At 51.5% G+C, this 17,652-nt stretch overlaps 1 protein-coding gene across 5 annotated transcripts in view; it reads right to left on the reverse strand.

The window, feature by feature from the left end:
• The window catches only part of GATAD2A (GATA zinc finger domain containing 2A), a 98,506-nt gene that overhangs the window by 35,616 nt on the left and 45,238 nt on the right, over positions 1 to 17,652 (reverse strand). For 4 of the 5 annotated variants that reach the window (XM_068979376.1, XM_068979377.1, XM_068979378.1 and 1 more), the window contains one exon: positions 198 to 466. In XM_068979376.1, the coding sequence (XP_068835477.1) occupies positions 198 to 466 (269 nt within the window). The remainder of the gene's footprint in view (positions 1 to 197; positions 467 to 17,652) is intronic. The other variant, XM_068979379.1, reaches the window with a different exon arrangement.

Raw genomic sequence — 17,652 nt, forward strand, 5'->3', positions numbered from 1 at the left:
TGTGACAGCCACCCACACTACAGGCGGCTGGGACCCAGGACGAAGGCTCCTTGGCCAGACAGTGGGCAGGTGTCTGAGCTGGAGCCCACAGCCGTCTTCACGGCCACGCACTGAAAGCTGCCTCCCCAGGCCCGACGGGCAGCTTCGCCTCCACCTGCTCACCCCGGCCGGCCCCGGAGCCTGGGCCTCTTGCTCACCTGTGCGTGGTCCGCATGTCCACAGGCCCGTCGCCCGCCTGCCCTTCGCCTCTGCCCGTGGCCGTCGCCTCTGTCCCCCTCAGCAGCCCTTGGGCAGGACCTGCTCCCGACTCAGGCGTCACTCGCGTGTCTCCGTCAGCATTTAAATCCGAGGCCAGCACTCCTCTCTCCATTTTTATCTTCTTGCTCTCCACATCGTCCTCCGCTGGGTCCCGCTCAAGTGCTCGTTTCTGACTCCGTGTTCGGCATGCTTCTTCAGTCATTCTGAACTTTAGGAGAAGGGGAAAACGTGACATTTAAACTTGGCATGACCAAGCAGCTATCTTCTCAGAAACTTTTCACAATGTCAGCTTGAAGTGTTTGCCTCACCATGTGACAATGGCAGAGGTGGGCACAGCAAATGAAGGGCCCACAAAGCATGCCCAGAACATTTCTTCACGGGCTTGAGCAGGAGCAACAGGGAATCTGGGAGGCCAAGCTATGTGTCACCCTGTCCGGGGCCAGAAACCTACCAGGACTAGGGCAGGAACAAGGGAGGGTGGCTGCTTGTCACAAAGAAGGGGGTAATCTCTGCATTCCAGACTCAAGAGCAAATAGAGGAAACTTCTAGGTCTGACCCCCTCCGGCAGGATCGTGCACACTGGATGTGAGCGATCTGGAATCCAAGAAGGGGGCACCACGCTGTCCCAGAAGCAGGGCCACAGCCCAAGTCCAGCCCTGCCCTGCCCTGATGAGGGCTGACCCTTCAGCCAGGGGCAGCCCCCCACTGCCTCAGCAGGGTGGAGGGTGGAGATCACATTTAACCCTTTGCCTGCTGACAAAGTGAACTCTGAATGGGCTGAGGCCTGGCCCAGCACCCTGTACCTGCAGCACACACATATCTTGATTGAAAGAAGAAAAGAAGGGGAAAAAACACCGCTGAGTCAGGTTTTGATCCCATGACATCACTGGGCTCCACATGACCCTTCCCAGGATTCAGTCTGAGAGACAAAGCACTTTCCAGAAAACCAGTTTGAACCGGTTCCAGACAACAAGCTGAAGTGTTGTTAACCCTCACAGAGACACTGAAGGAAGACCGCAGTGATGGCTGTTTGCAGGGAGACTGCTGGCATTCCACAACCCAGTCTGGCACACAGGTACTTGCTCTTAAAGGGGCCGCTCAGAGACCAGCCTTGATGTCCCAACAGGGCAGGACACTGGAAACCAGAGTTCCAATGGTCAGGATCTAAGAAGCCACGCAAGAGGTCATCACAGGACGAAAAAGAATCTGGCTGCCAGGCCCCTGAACTCCCGAAGTACCAATTCTCCACAGGACAGTCAATGCCCACACCTACCAACACGGTAGCCCCTTGGAGAACCCCAACCACTCCCCTCAGTGTGCCCACACTGAAGACCTCCTGGCTGTCTCCATGCAGGCAGGGCACCCAGCACCTGGGTTTCTCCCAGGCAAAACCCCTGGGAGGCCTGTCCTGGGTAGGGCCAGGCAGAAACAGTCCAGAGCCCAACTTCTGGAATCTGGGGGGTGGTACAGGGCAGTGAAGGAGCCACATCACTGTATGTGGGGCACACTCCTGAGGCAAATCATCTGCCACCTCTTTAAAGGAGCCGACTTCACAAATGAGCAACAGCGCAAGGCACTGCCTTGGACTCAAACGGAAAGGAAGGGAAGTGACAGCTGCTCCATGCTCCTGGCGCAGGAGGCAGGGCGTCCGTCTGACACGTGTTAGGCCAGCGTGGCCGAGCCTGGGCACTCAGACATCTGCTCCCACAGGCAGTCCAAATGGGTGGAATCAAGGTTTCTCGATAGCCGTGTCACCCCCAGGGTGCTCCCCATTCCAGGCAGAACTTGAGAACTCTGAAGCTCAAGGGCACAGGCTATCAGCTGGGCCTCGATCTGCCCCCAAACCTTCCTGGCACTGCAGCCTACACCGGCCACCCCACCTCAGCCCCCTAGGTCCCACAAACTGTCAGACTGCTGAGTCTGTCCTGTTTCCCTGTGAGCTGCAGACAAGTCAATGCCCTGAATGGAAGTCACCCTCCCCTCCTCTCCCTCATCGTGGGAGGGACCGGTCACTTTCCTTTGGGGCACTGCCTAAACAACAGCAGCTGCTCCAACATTTGGAGAATTGGATGAGAGCAGTGATTTCAGTGGTCACTTTGAATAGAGGGTACCTGTACTTCCAGGACCAGAGAGGAGCCTACTGGGCGTAAAAGATGTGGGGAGTCCAGGATCTCAGGTAAGGAAGTCCCCCACTGTTGTTAGAGAAAATTCTGTCCCTTAGGGAGAAGCTCTCAGTCTGGCCAGCCCAGAGGGGGAACCCTCCAGGACAGCCTCTAGAGTGGTAAGCCCCAGGCTCCAATCCATGAAGCTCATCTGAACCCGTTTCAGTCTGAAGCCCTTCCTCTCAACTGTCAATAGGAAGAACAAGGTTGGGGTGGGGGAGGGTTAGGGAGTGAGAACAAGGAGGTCGCACTGCATGAGGCCATCAGACCAGCGAGGCAGTGCCCCAGTGACCTCATTTCACCATCACTGGTGTGGGATAAGTGGTCCCAAGGGGCCAGAGTGGAGTTTCACACCCATGGGGCTGCTCCCTCCAGACTCAGATCTGGTCAGGGTCCCCAGCCGAGGACCTGGGAGACCCATCTGCTTGTGCTCAGCGTGCGGCGTCAGGGCAGCTCACTTGGAAGCTGAGGGGCTGGAACTCTGCCAACCCCAGACACTCCCTGGGCCTCTGGCAGGCTCCTGGGGTTGGGGGGCCGGCTGCTGCACCCTTCCCCCATGACACGAAGGACGTGCACAGCTGGAGGGGGCGGGGACAGCAGGGGGGTGGAGGGGGATGAAGTCTCAGGTTCTGACCTCCTCCTTCTTGGGTGGAGCCTCCTCCGCCACAAGGAAGGCGGTTGCCTTAGTGCCCACATGGGGCCTGCCGCCAGCCAATCTCCATCCCGCCAGGCAACTGTTCCTGGGGAGGGCAGGTGCGAGTAAGGAGGGGCCCCACCCTCCTCTCAGCAGGAAGGACCTGTGACCCAATCCAGCACATCAGGGCTGGCGGCCACCGCCCTGCAGGCACAGCAAAAAAAAAAAAAAAGGTTGTGAGGAAGAAACCAGCCTTGAGGAATGAAGTGTGACCTAGGAATGAAGCAGGACAGACAATTTCTGCAAGACCAGCGAGGGTCCTTTCTGAAGAGCAGCTGAAAAGGATATATCGCCCCAACCGGCAAATTAGGATCTGCTTCGAAACTCCTAGAGAGTGAGCGGGAGAGGACGAAGGCACAGCAGAGCAGCAGCGAGCAGCTGAGCTCCACCACAGGCAGGAGGAGACCCGCCGGCCCGCAGAAAGCAGCCCCTCTAACCGAGGCAGGGTCCGAGCCAGCTGCTGCCTGCAGGGCCGAGCCCAAGAGCAGCCAGCCCGGCGAAAGAGAGGCACCAAAGGGCCCAAGGCTGCGGGGGCACGGGCTGCCACCTGGGGAGCAGGGCCGGGACCCAGGAGGCTTCCGTCCCCCTTCTCACTCTCTCCAGACAAAACCTGGCTGGTCAGCAGGACGCAGCCCAGGTAGTCCTCGGGCCCAAGAGGGACAAGCTCCAGCTACACCAGAGGCTTCCCAGGCACCCAGAACAGACAAATCCCAGCATGAGGGCTACACCAAGTCCTAGGCAGAATGCTAACACAGGGCTTTGGGAGGGGTGCAGATGTCAACTGCTTCTACCAAAAGATGCTTTGAGTTAAATGTCACCTTCTAACTGGTCTGAGGACCTCAGGTGGAAAATCTATTCTAAAATAACTCCAAAAGGGTGATTGTGCTATGGCAGGAACCAATATTTTTAAACAGGACTCTGGGGACCAGCACCCCACACAGGCTGGTTCACTGGGGAGAGGGGAGGTTTAGAGAGGCATAAGTCACGGAGTCTTAACCCTGAGGCTATCATTAATACTCTCCGTACTAGGAAATGCTATGTATACTGTTACTAACATAACAGCAAAAACACTACTAGTAATACTCGTTTCAGGCACGAGGAAAGTGAGGCTTAGGAATATGTGTTTGGGAGAAGTGACAAGAGCTGATGCTCTGAAAAGCAGATGACGTGGGGTGCTTTTCCCAGAGCCCAAAGAAGGGCGTGAGCTCAAGGCGGCAGCAGGAGGAGGGTGCTGAGTGCAGACTGGCCTCGGGTGGCGCACAGAGGACAGGGCAAGTCAGGGGGAGAGGGGTCCAACCTGTTCTATAGGATCATGTGGTTGATCTGGGGACACACGGGGGCAAAGCAGCAGGGAGACATGACTGAACGATGGGTGAACTTCAGAGGATCTGGACAACATAACAAACCAACAGCTGGACAGGGGGCGAGAGAGAGTTGTTTTGTTGCTGTTCTTAATTTTTGTCTGAGCAGCTGAGAAAAGATGGACCAGATCTGGAGGAAGGGCGCGGGAGTGAGACAGGCTGGCACACACAGAGGCTAGGAGCGTGCGGACAGGTGGGGGCCTGCGCACGGCACAGCCGCTGGCCTCGGGTGGTGTGGAAAGGAGGGGCTGAGCTGTGCAGCAACTGCCATGCGGCTGAGTGACGACAGGGTCCAGATGCCAGCCGCACTGGGCACCGGCCAAGCTCCACACGCTCCACAACCCCTGGCTGACAGGCACACGTCTTCCCATCCAGCACAGACCTCACTGTTCTTGGCCTGAGCTGCTTCCTGATGCCTGTCTCTGAGCGACAGTGGCAGAGATGCAGCGGCTGCGCTCTGGAAGGAGCTCGCACCAAAACACCAGCTCTCGAGTTTTAAGTAATGTCAGACCTCCTTCAGGCCAAATGTAAGGGATGTGATTTAACTTGGGAAATAAAAAATGGATCCCAATGGCCAGCCCCCACCAGATACAGCAGAGAACAAGGACGAACCTTAGCAAGCAACTGGCAGGGGAGCTTGTTACTCCCTGAGCCTCAGTTTCCCCTCCACAACTCACAGATGTGCTGGGTGAAGAGAAACAGTGACATCAGTAAAACCTTGAGTGAGAAAATCAAGTTGCAGAATGGTATGATACCATCCACAGTTTTAAACGGCTTAGTTACAACCTGCAGAAAAAGATACTGAAAGCTCACTAAAATCAAAACTGAAAGAAACTGGACTAAAATCCACAACACTCACCCTCTGAAACTTTCACTGTCTATATTAAGCATTTCTGTACTAAACTCTTTCTCTTAACAGCGACAATCAGTTTCTTTGCAGTCAAAGAAAACAAAGATAAAAAGAAGAGCTAGATAAACCAACATTCCCACTGCAGAGGGTGAGAAATGAAAGAACGGGAGGCATGAGGTGCGGTGAGGGGAGACGGTCCCTGTGGAGGGAGGCGCCCAGCTCCTCCAACAGGCAAACAAAGAGCCCAAGAGGAACCGAAACCTTCAGCGGATGGAGAGAGGGTGCCGCTGCCACCTTCCCACTTCTTACTGGCAGCTTTCAAGTCCACCTTCTGGACCACTTGCTACAGCAACTTCTGAGTTCTAAGCAGTAAACCCGAGCCCATCATTTCATCCTCACAGCCCACCTTCCACCTGGGTCACCAGCTGTCCCCAGTGGACATCAGGCCGCGGCATCAGAGCCTGCTCTCCCTGAGAGGACCCCTCACTGAGACAGCCCACTGCCGCAAATCCCACACTGTCATCTCGCCCACGGCAGATATCCCCCATCTGTCTTCATCTTCAGTGTAGAGCAAACAGTCTGGGTCAGGATGGGCTGCTGAGTTAGACCGACATTTCTGTTAATCAGCCTCATGAAGGGTGTGACTCTTGGAGATGGCTTACATGGCAAAATGTAGCAAGTCAGTCAAGGGCTTTGATTAAAAACCCCGCATTCTGACTTTCTGGAAGGCGACTGTACAGAGATGGAGCCTCACAGATTGAGGCCAAGGCAGGAACAGGAATCCAGGGAGCTGGTCCAGGTAGAGGAACAGCACAGGCCAAAGCAGCTGAACCAGGAATCTCAGACAGAGGAAGAGGGGCCACAGTTAGTGCTGTGCAAAAGATATCCTCCAAAAGAAACCGGAGTCTTGCTCACTGACTGAAGCTGAGTTCTGAACCCTTCAGTTCAGTTGCTTAGTCGTGTCGGACTCTTTGCAACCCCATGACTGCAGTACACCAGGCCTCCCTGTCCATCACCAACTCCTGGAGTTTACTCAAACTCATGTCCACTGAGTCGGTGATGCCATCCAACCATCTCATCCTCTGTTGTCCCCTTCTCCTCCCGCCTTCAATCTTTCCCAGCATCAGGGTCTTTTCTAACGAGTCAGCTCTTTGCATCAGGTGGCCAAAGTATTGGAGTTTCAGCTTCAGCATCGGCCCTCCCAATCAATATTCAGGAGTGATTTCCTTCAGGATTGACTGGTTTGATTTCCTTGCTGTCCAAGGGACTCTCAAGAGTCTTCTCCAACACGACAGTTCAAAAGCATCTGAACCCTTAGTGGTCTGAAAGCTTAAAGACACTCCAAAAATGTAAATGTTTTCTCTTCTATATCATCAGAAGGGCCCCTGGCCCAGCCACCTGGCTAAAAGTTCCATGGGTCTTCAAAGGACAACAGACTCTCCCTGCCGCAGTCCAGGAACTCGGGTGGGGACCGACCACACCCACACATGTGAGGGCAGGTGCCACTCACCAAGAGTCTCTGTGGGTAGAAGAACAGCCAGTCATCCCACAGTGGGGAAATCCGAGTGCAGTGGGCCTGGAACCAGGTTCAACACTCTTCTTTCTACTTGGCATCCTTATCAGCTGCCCACCGTGGAACATTCCATCGTACAGTCTAAAGGCCTTTTGTTAATCATGCTTAAGTCTTTTTTCCCCCTCACCCTGGAGAGAAAGGCACATGTGGGGCTGAAATGACACCAGTAGGGACAGAACAGCCATCTTCATGCCTCCACGGCGGCCTTACTTCAGAGAACTAGGACCTGCCCTGCCGGCGGCTACAGAAGCACCCGTGGGGAGGTCTGGCCAGGAAGACCCCGCAACTGCAAGGTCTGAGCCCCCTGGCGTCAGATCACTGCCGCCTGCATGGTGTGTCCCTAGCTCCAGAGGGGTGCCAGCCACACAGCAGGTGCAAGCCAAACATCAGATGGACAAATGAGGTTTAAAGAGACCCCCCAAGGGGCCGGGGTGGGGGTGGTGAACATGGGCTCCCTTCCAACACTGGCACTCTCAGATCTCAACCCAAGGTTAATGTTCCTCTGTGAACAGAAATGTGGGGTCTTCTTTCACAGACAAGATAGCTTACACTGACTGGGCATTTATGTACTGCACGTGGGTCATCTCAGATGCAAGGTGAGTGCTATCATCAGCCCCTGATTTACAGGAAGGGAAACTGAGGCAGGTGAAAGTCACACAGCAAGTGGGAGGGACGGCGCTGGGAACGGAAGCCCAGGCTCCTCTGCACAGTGCCCACTGAAACTCCCCCATCAACCACCCACAGTCAGGCGTGTCCTTTCCAAAGGACACAGGAAGCTCCTCACAAGCAGGAAGTGGGGTCGGACCACTCGCTCTGGCCCCTCCAGGTCCAAATGAGATATCAAATGTTTACAACTTTATTGAGTGTTATCAGTGAGACCACACCTTTTGCTGTTTGCTTTCAGAGCACAGAAATTCTGCTGGAGTACAGGATATGCATTCCTAAAAATTGCCACATGGTGCAAAATCATGCAATAAAAACACAGGGCTTATAGAAATGATGGAACGATACCACAAAACTTCATCAGTAACATTAAGAGAGTCTGGAACCTGATTTTTAAATGGTAGTGTGTTAAATAGCTAAGAAATACACAAATGCTGCCTGAAGCCTTATGCCTCACCTGGGGGGAAGACCGGGTATTTGCTGTGACTGTGGGTGGCGTGCGGTTTCTGAGCTACTGCGACAGTAACTCAGGAGGAAGGAGGTTGTCTGAACCCAGAAGGGGATGGGTGTGGTGTGATGCACATCTAAGGTTCGTGCATCTTGTTTTGGGGTCCCAGCAGGTGCTCTTTTAGCTGGGAGCAGTTTTCTGGATTCATCTAGTACAGGAGTCGGCAAACTTTCTTAAAGAGACACAGTAAATATTTTCAGCTCTACAGGCCACTCAGTCACAGTCACTCAAGCCCTGCAACTGTGAGAGTTTGTTCTCAAATGGGTGTGGCTATGTCCCAGTCAAACTTTATTTACCCCAACAGGCCACCAGCCTGTGGGCCACAGGTTCCCAACCCCTCAGACCTAGCATTTCTTCTGGACAAAATCACATGTAACAAAACCATGTGCCCTTATACCAACAGTGTTAGAACAAATCTGCTTTTCCAAACAAGCATTACAGCAGAAGTGACTACAGAGAAAATTGGTTTCAAAAAAAGGATGTGAATGTGTTAATTCAATCCAAGTCCAGAACTCAAGGTTAACCCTTTTGACAAATCAGAAGAAATTCAGTTTCAAGAAGTGTCAAGTGCATCCTGGTTACTGCAGGGTCAGTCTGTCCCAACCACATGGGTCAAATTTACATCATTCTAAAAGCCCTACACACTCTCAAGACAAATAGGCCCCTCACAGAAGGAAATTACATGCTATAAACTCAATTACTGAAGCAGATGAAACTAACCCAGTTACAGAAACAAATGGTTCCTAAGCACACGTGCCTGAGCATCAGACCAAAGCTCTAAGGAAAAGCACAGGGGCTGAGGACCGGGGGTGGCAGGGGAGGATCAAGCCAGGGAAAGAAGAAAAGTGAAGTCACTCAGTCGTGTCCAACTCTGTGCGACCCCATAGACTGCAGCCCGCCAGGCTCCCCCATCCATGGGATTTTCCAGGCAAGAGTACTGGAGTGGGTTGCCATTTTCTTCTCCAAGGGATCTTTCCCACCCAGGGATTGAACCCAGGTCTCCTGCACCGCAAGCAGACGCTTTACCATCTAAGCCACCAGGAAAGAAAGTGCAAATCAAGTACACTGGGGCTGAGTCACTAGAGACCTAGGGTGGTGAGGGGAGGGGTCCCTGGGAAGAGCTTCAGGATCAGGTTTCTCTCCAGGTAACCGACTTAACTTTGCCCTTGAGGCCTGGTGGGGGTGGGTGCAGTCATCTGTGTCAGAGAAACCCCAAGAAGGGCACTTCAACTGGTTTGGTGGCAGCGGGGTGGGGGGGCGGGCAGGAGGACACAGGTTCACTCCACACTGCCCCCGATGTCCTACTCCAGGGCAGGTTAGGCAATGCCATCACAGCCTGCTCCTTGCACCCTGAATGAACCTCGATGCATTCTGCCTGCAGCCGCACTTCCACAGCTCAGCCCCAGCCTGGAGAGGCCACGACAGCTTCGGGAACAGCCGCTGAGCTCAGCCTTCACCCAGTCAGCACCTGGGTCCTTCAAGTCTCCTGACCTTTATGTGAATGCTAGGCCTGACTGGTAGGCACACCACTTCACTTCCAGCCTGACAGCATCGTGTCCATCCCACTGGAGCTCCCTGGACCTGGGAACTTGATGCAGGTTTTCTGAGCCTCCTGCTTAACGTTAAGAGAAGCCAGCGTTGTTTGCCAGATAAACAACCACTTTACAAAAATTAAAGTCTTGACCAGCAAACACTTCTGTCATATTAAAGGAGCTCACCTGCTCTTTTAAAGGTTTTTCAACAAGGTGGGTAATGTCACCACTGGCCCCAAACGGTGGCCTGTGGTGCCTAGTCTCTGGGAAGGCAGAGAGAAGGGCATAAAAGAGATGAACACGTGGTGCTCCAGGCTTGGGAGCATCTGACCCTACTTGATGGACAGCCTACTGGCAGAGGAGGGACTCAGGAAACTGGGGTGTCAGCAGATACCTCCCTGTTCCCCAAAATGCAATACACCAGGCTAGCTGAACACCAAGCAACCTTGTGTCACACACACAAATACACACGTGTGTACCCACACTCAGACACATGCACCTACACACACTCATGTATGTACAGTTTTCATCCCTTCCTCTGACTTCCAAATCTTATCCAATCATCTTAGAAAAGGTCTTTCTTCTCTGTGTAATTCATTTATGAGCAAAAGAACAGCAGTTCTTATGTGTGATCACTGTCCGCTGGGCTCCAGAACCAACTGTCGGGAAGGAAAACCATTCTGAAAATGAGATGAGACACAGGGTCCAGAACCACCAACTTCTGAAGCAAATGAAGGAGCCCACAAGCCATGCAAAATCCCTTCAGGGCTCTATGTGGACCCCTGCACATCTCCACCTCTTCAACCCACACTTCCTCTGAGACAAATAATTTCACACCTGGGTAGAACAAGAGAGCGTTTTAAAAATCACTAGCACCTGCAACTGTGCTCATTTCTACTACTTTCCGCACACAGTAATTTAAACTTCCAAAGAAGGCAAAGAACCAACTGCTATTTACTGCTGCTAATATCTGAGTGAGGCCTGAACCTGGAAGGGAACTTCGGCAGTACCGAGGAGCCTGGTCAGTTACTAACAACCAGGGATACCCTTCTCCTAGTTCACAGCCTGTCTGATCCAGGACATGGATATCAAACACTGATTCTGCGCCAGTCAGTGACATCCAAGGGGCCAGTGACTTGGGGGTACCACCTTTGTGGAAGGCAGGAGCAGCAGCTTGGGGCTGGCCTTCATGAGAGCAAAGACCCAGTAAGGATTGTGAGGTACATATGTCGATCATCATTTTGTTACAAGCCAACAATGGAAAAGAAATCCGCTCTGCTGGTCCGGAGCGGGAGGCGGGAGTGTCTAGAAATGCTTCATTAGAGGTAGGTCCCCTGACAAGAATCTGGAGTTGCAGAGATGGAAGAGGAGAAAGCAATGGTGGCAGAAAAGGTGAGGTGGCAGAAATATGCAGGCATGTGAAAACCCATCTCCCAAGTGAGTACATAAAAACAAACAAAAGGGGATCAAAACCTTTCACAACTTCTTAAAATGGAATGAGGTTGCTTAGGAGGAAAAACATTCCCCCATGACAGTAAGGCCACTTATAGGCTAGCAGTGATGACTGGGCCTCCCAGGCTGCAGGACTCTGGGAATGGGATGGGGCGGAGGTCCTGGTCGGCCATCAGCCTGTGAGCGCAAGGAGGGCTGGAACCTTTACTTAGGTCCTGAAAGACAGGGGAGGAAGTGCTGAGAGCACAGAGTGTGCCCCCAAAGGCGTAAGTGCGCACACAATTTAAATCAAGTCACTCCATCAAACTAATCAATCTGAGCACCGATGCTCTCCACAGGGGACTCTCTGACCCCAGTCCCCAAAGGCCTGCGCTACCTAACCCTTCAGGGACGAGACAACATTTAAGGATGCGGGGTTCAACTCAGACTCAGGAGTGAAAGGTGAAGGTGAAGTTCAGGAGCATCTTAGTCTCCTCCTAACAGGGTACTTCTTTCATGCCAAGCGTGCCCAGACACCACATCCATCTGAAATAATAAAGACACGTCAAATATAAGGCCATCACCACTCAGGAATCAGGCAAGGTAAAGTCAGACCAAGGCAGCCATCCTATCAGGTCACCTTCAGTCCTTGGTTCAAGAACCACTTGGATATGTAGGTATGTAGACTGTTAACACTGGAAAGAAAAAAAAAAAAAAAACCATATATACAATACCCTGGGCTCTTACATTTACAAATAAACACGCATTTACAATCTGATTACTTTGGGGTTGTCATGCCCTCCTCCAGGGGATCTTCCCAACCCAGGGATGGAACCCAGGTCTCTCTCACTACAAGTGGATTCTTTACTGTCTAAGCCACCAGGAAAGCCCAAGAACACTGGAGTGGGTAGCCTATCCCTTCTTCAGGAGATCTTCCTGACCCCAGGAATCGAACCAGAGTCTCCTGCATTGCAGGCAGATTCTTCACCAGTTGAGCTACCAGGGAAGCCTTTTTAAGGAGGAGGACATGTAAATATAGCTTCTGGAATAATGCTTTTGGGGGATATATTTAATAAAATTAATCCGGAAAGCAGAAATTTTAATATACTCAGGTAGCAACCACCAACATTTTAAAAATAAAACCTCAACGGTCTTCAGATTCCTAAAGGCCAATGCCATGCAGACCTGGAGAAAGGTGGTGGCAGCACCTTACCCTAGAACCACTTGAGGGAACAGAGCAGGTTTGGGGACCAGTCATCTCCAGAAAAATCGATGGTCACTGCCTTCAGTGGGGCAACGCCACAGTAACAGCCAGCCCTCTGGTGGCGCCCCCAGCCACTCAGACTCACCCTGGGCACACGCAGGGCCAGGCCTGGGACAGCTGAGTCCCCAGACCGCAACACCTTCCTCCCTCCCTGGAGTCACGGGGCGGGGCAGCCAGAGAAAGCACAGGTCCTGTCGGGGAAGCTGGGGTAGGTGGGCAGTATGTTTTTATCTTTCCCAGACATAGACCATCTCCTGAAACTTCTGAAAACAGGGACCACCACTGACCAGCCAGGCCATGCAGACACCACTGAGATCAGTCTGCACCTCAGCCTCATGCCTTGGCCTGAGTATCCCTTCCCAGTGACAGGAGATGAGAGCCTGTCCACACCTCCATGTTCAAGCATACAGCAGGAGAAAGTCCACCTAAACTGACCACGCTTTAAGAGGGGGAGGGACTGGCAGCAAATGTTTTTAAAACTTGATAGCACCCTGGGGCTCACTCTGGAGAAGGGAGCTTGGATTTTCTGTTCTCAGAAGTGCTCAGTAACTACCCAACACTGCCCACCTGGAAGTGGCCCCACAGGGGTGTCTGAGCCTCTAAAGGCTGGGGCCTGCGCCTGAAGCCCAAGTGCAACCCCAGAGAGAGAAACAAATGTTACCAGAAGAAAAGGCGGCCCATGAGGGGCGTGAATGACACTAGATACCCACAGGGAAGCGGTGGCCAGGGGCCCTCTGGCGCAGGACGTCACTGAGAGATTTGCCACTGAGCCTCCTCAGCCCACAAAGGGTTACGCCTGCCAATTCCCTGCCATCTGCAATGTGCCCAGCGGGCGTCACATCACCAAATGGGAGGCCTTAACCCTTCCAGGGCCGCCTCCCTCAGGACCTGGCTGAGAAAGCAGCCCTGACCACCAGCTCCACCGAGCTGGAAAAGGCAGGAGGTTTTACACAGAAATGTCCAGGAAGGGCCAGAAAAGCCTTCTGCATTCTCAGGAGGAGATGGGAGTGGAAAGAGGGAGAACCAAACGTGCACCCAGCAATGTGGTGGCACGGCCTGGAGGCCCTGCCCGGGCTCCTTTGCCAGCTCCTCCCCGCACACATCCTGCAGCAGCAGGGCCGGCAGCCCCACAAGGATCAGAGCCAGCAGGGAAACCTACGTCTGGGACTAAGTAAGTTTCTGGTCTCAATGAAGCCCAGGGGCCTAAGAAACAGTTCCTCCTGATGAACAGCTCCTCCAGCACTTCCTGCACAGCTGTGAGAGCTGGAACAGAAATCTTCTCTCCCCCATCCTGTACGAAGATTGGGCGGAGGGTTGTTCTGGGTACAGACACCTACCACAACCTCCAAGAAATAGCCAGGCTGACCTAAAGGATATCACATGAGTGGTCACTTTATACAACATGCTACTCAAGGTACAAGCAAGATCTCGCCCCAGCCAAGGCCCTGAGAGTGCCTCTGACCTGGCTACCGCCACCCCTCTCACGCACCCCCTACCCCTCGACCCTGTTCTCTCAGCTCCAGCCACCCAGACATCCCAGCTGCTCCTCTGAAAGCCAAGTTCACTCCCACCTCAGGGCCTCTGTCCTTCCTGCTAGGTCTTTCCCGGAATTTCTATACAGCATTCTCTCCTTCAGCAGAAACGGCAAAGTGACATGAATCTCCCCCCACATACGCGACTTGGTGGGTATCTACCCTCTTTCCCACCTCATCACCACTAGACATGCTAATTACTCATCTTTCCATCTGTGTGTCCCCCTCCTCTCAACCCCCACAAGAATACAGACTATCTCTTTGTTCAGTGATACTAGCCTAGGGCCCAGGACAGAATAGGTGTTCAATACATACTTGTTAAACAGACGAGAAAAAGTACCTTCAGTACTCTCAACTATGGCACTCCCCTCCCTTGTTAAATACGTCAAAAACTCTTCATGTCAATAGGAAATAAAATGATCAAAACCAAACAAAACGGGGACTTCCCTGGTAGCCCTGTGGTTAAAAATCCGCCTGTCAGTGCAGGGAGTACAGGTTTGATCCCTGGTCCAGGAATATCCCACAGGACTCAAGAGCACTAGGCCAGTGAGCTGCGACTACTGAGTCCTCGCTCTAGACCACGGGAGTCACAACTACTGAAGCCCACACAGTTTAGAGCCCGCGCTTGGCAACAAGAGAAGTCACTGCGATGAGAAGCCGGCACACTGCGATGAAGAGCAGCCTCCACTGGCCGCAGCTTGGGAAAGCCCAAGCACAGCAACGACGACCAGTGCAGCCCAAAAAAATAAAACTAGTAAAGCAAAATGCTTACTTCATACCATACATGAAAAACCAACTCAAAATTGGCCAAGACCGAAGTATTAAAAGCTAAACCCTATCAAACTCTTAGAAGAAGAGTACGTGAGAGTAAAACCAGGATCCTCAATTTGGCAAGAAATTCCTAGACACAACACCAAAAGCTCAATATCAACAAAGGAAAAAAAATAAATCAGACTTCATCAAATTCTTCGGTGTAAAAGATTGTGAAAAAAATCAACAGAGTGGGGAAAAAATATTTGAAATCATATCTCTAATAATGATCTCATGTCCAGAATATATAAAAAAACTATTAGAACTTAGCAACAAACCCAATTCAAAAAAACAGGCACAAGATTTGAAAAGACATTGCTCCAAAGATGACATACAAATGGCCAATAAGCACATGAAAAGATGTTCAGCATCACCAATCATTAGGGAGACGCAAATCAAAACCAGCTCTCACCCATTAGGATGACTATTTAAAGAAAAAAAGGAAAAAAAGTGTTGTTGAGGACATAAAGAAACTGGAACCACCATAAATTGTTGGTGGGAATGTAAAATGTTGCTGTGATGTGAAAAAGTCTGGCAGCTCCTTGCAAAGTTAAATACAGATAAATACAGAATTAGCCTTGCTGCTGCTGCTGCTAAGTCACTTCACTTGTGTCCAACTCTGTGTGACCCCATAGACGGCAGCCCACCAGGTGCCCCCGTCCCTGGGATTCTCCAGGCAAGAACACTGGAGTGGGTTGCCATTTCCTTCTCCAATGCATGAAAGTGAAAAGTGAAAGTGAAGTTGCCCAGTCGTGTCCGACTCTAGCAACCCCATGGACTGCAGCCTACCAGGCTCCTCCGTCCATGGGATTTTCCAGGCAAGAGTACTGGAGTGGGGTGCCATTGCCTTATGACCCAACAATTCTACTCCTAGATATATCCAAGAGATGTGTTCATTAAAAAAAAAAAAAAATTGTATACAAGTGTTAAAAAGCAGAACTATTCACAACAACCAACAAGAACAACCCAAATGTTCACCAATGGGTGAATAAACAAAATGTGGTATATCCATACAACGGAATATTATTCAGACATGAGAAGGAACAAATTTCTGATCCCTGTCACAATGCAGATGAACTGTGAAAACATAGTAAGTGTTTAGCATGTTTAGCATACACAAAAGGCCATACAGTACATGACTGTATTTTTCTGAGATGCCCAGAACCATGCAAATCTAGAGACAGAAAGTAGATTAATGGGTGCTGGGGAATGGGGGCACAGAGGTGGGGGAGTATAGGCTAATCACACAGGTTTCTCTCTGGGGTGATGAAAATGTTCTAGAATTAGAGGTGACAGCTGCACAATATTATGACTACATTAAATGCCAATGTAAAGGGTTAAAATGGTGAATTTCATGTTGTGTGAACATAACCTTATTATTTTAAGGCAGGAAAACAAAAACAAGATAATCTTAACCTCAAGAGCCACAGCCCCTCTAGAGCTGCTTAACTACTAAAAGGGAAAAGCAGGCTTACTCTGATCCCAACAGGACTTGAAAAGGGTCCTCAAGGAAAGACTCCTTTGTGTAACAAGATCGCCAACAACCCAAGAGCCACTGGGCCGTAGCCCCTCGTCAGCTTCTCACGGCAGCCAAGGAGGCCGTAGCAAGCCCGTGATACAGAGTGTGACCACGTGGGACACAAATGGGACAATTTACCAAAAGGGAACCAACTCTGTGAGAAGCCAGGCCACCAGTGTGGAGCAGGACTGAAGTCAGGCCTGTCCCTGGCCCCACACTGGGCTTGGGTCAGATGCCTCAGTCTCACAGACAGGTCACTCACTCATTCACCCTAACACTTGCTTAGCTTCTACCATGGACCAGGGACTGACTGGGCCCCAGCAACATGCTTGGGGGTTCCAACAAAAGGCCTCCCATCCATAGCAGCAGTCAGAGGAAGCCCTTGGGGACACACACCGATGTATGGGGTGGGCAGTGAACACAGCAGGCTGAGACACAGGGTGGAGGTCCCTCCCACAAGGGCGCTATCAAACACCCTGGATCACACTTAAGGCTCAAATTTATAAAGCACTTCTTTTTTTATAAGACAGAGTCATGTTGAAGACCAGCTAGCTACCTACTTCATCCAGACTAATTGGCTATGGCTGCTCTGGACAGACACCACCAATGGAGAGGCGAGATTGATTTCTAATGAATAATATATTAATTTGAGTCAGAAAACAACATATGGGGCACTGCAGCATCAGGGTACTGAAGCGAAGCGGCACACGCGGTGATCGACGCGCTCTGGGTTCTGGGGGCGGCGGGGGGAGTGCACACAGGACAGACAGGCTACCAGCGCCACACTCCACTAAGCCGAAACCAGAATGCCTGGCTCACCTCCACACCCTCACCTTCCCCACCTGTGAAATGGGAACACACCCACTTTACCACCACCATAGCTCCACGAAGGCACTGAAAGTGCTACTACAGAAAGTAAGAATGCTTTAAGGAAGTTGTACCGCTTGACGGGCCGCTGTCACAGCTCCCCACCGCAATGCCAGAACCTCTGCTGAAGGTTTTCTGCTCGAACTTAAACACAAGCGGCCACCATCCTCACTTTTATAAGCGGGACTTTTCCTGCTCTGGGTGGGTCACATGCATCATAAAGCTCCCTGAAGGAAGGCCTGGGTTACACTCATCTTCCAAATTTATTTTATGGAAAATAAATTATTTTATGGAAAACTGCAAACATATCCAAAGCAGCAGCATAAATTGCACATGCCCACCACCCAAATCCCACAGTCATCAGACAACCAACCACAGTTTTTCACCCATCTCACGTCTGCTAGGCTCTTTAAGAAGCAAATACCATTCAACATGTATTTATGAATGAACAGTTCAGTATTTATCACTACAGGACACAAAATCACAATTCCATGATCATACCATCAACAATTAAACAATTATTCCTCAATCTTTGTCAAAGTCACACTTGTCTAAAATACACAGGTTACCCCATTGCATTCTTTTCAATCACATGTTGAAGAAATCCGGTCATTTGTCCCACTTCCCC

Source organism: Capricornis sumatraensis, chromosome 9 (genome assembly GCF_032405125.1).
Source record: "Capricornis sumatraensis isolate serow.1 chromosome 9, serow.2, whole genome shotgun sequence".
In the NCBI taxonomy this organism is placed as follows: Eukaryota; Metazoa; Chordata; class Mammalia; order Artiodactyla; family Bovidae; genus Capricornis; species Capricornis sumatraensis.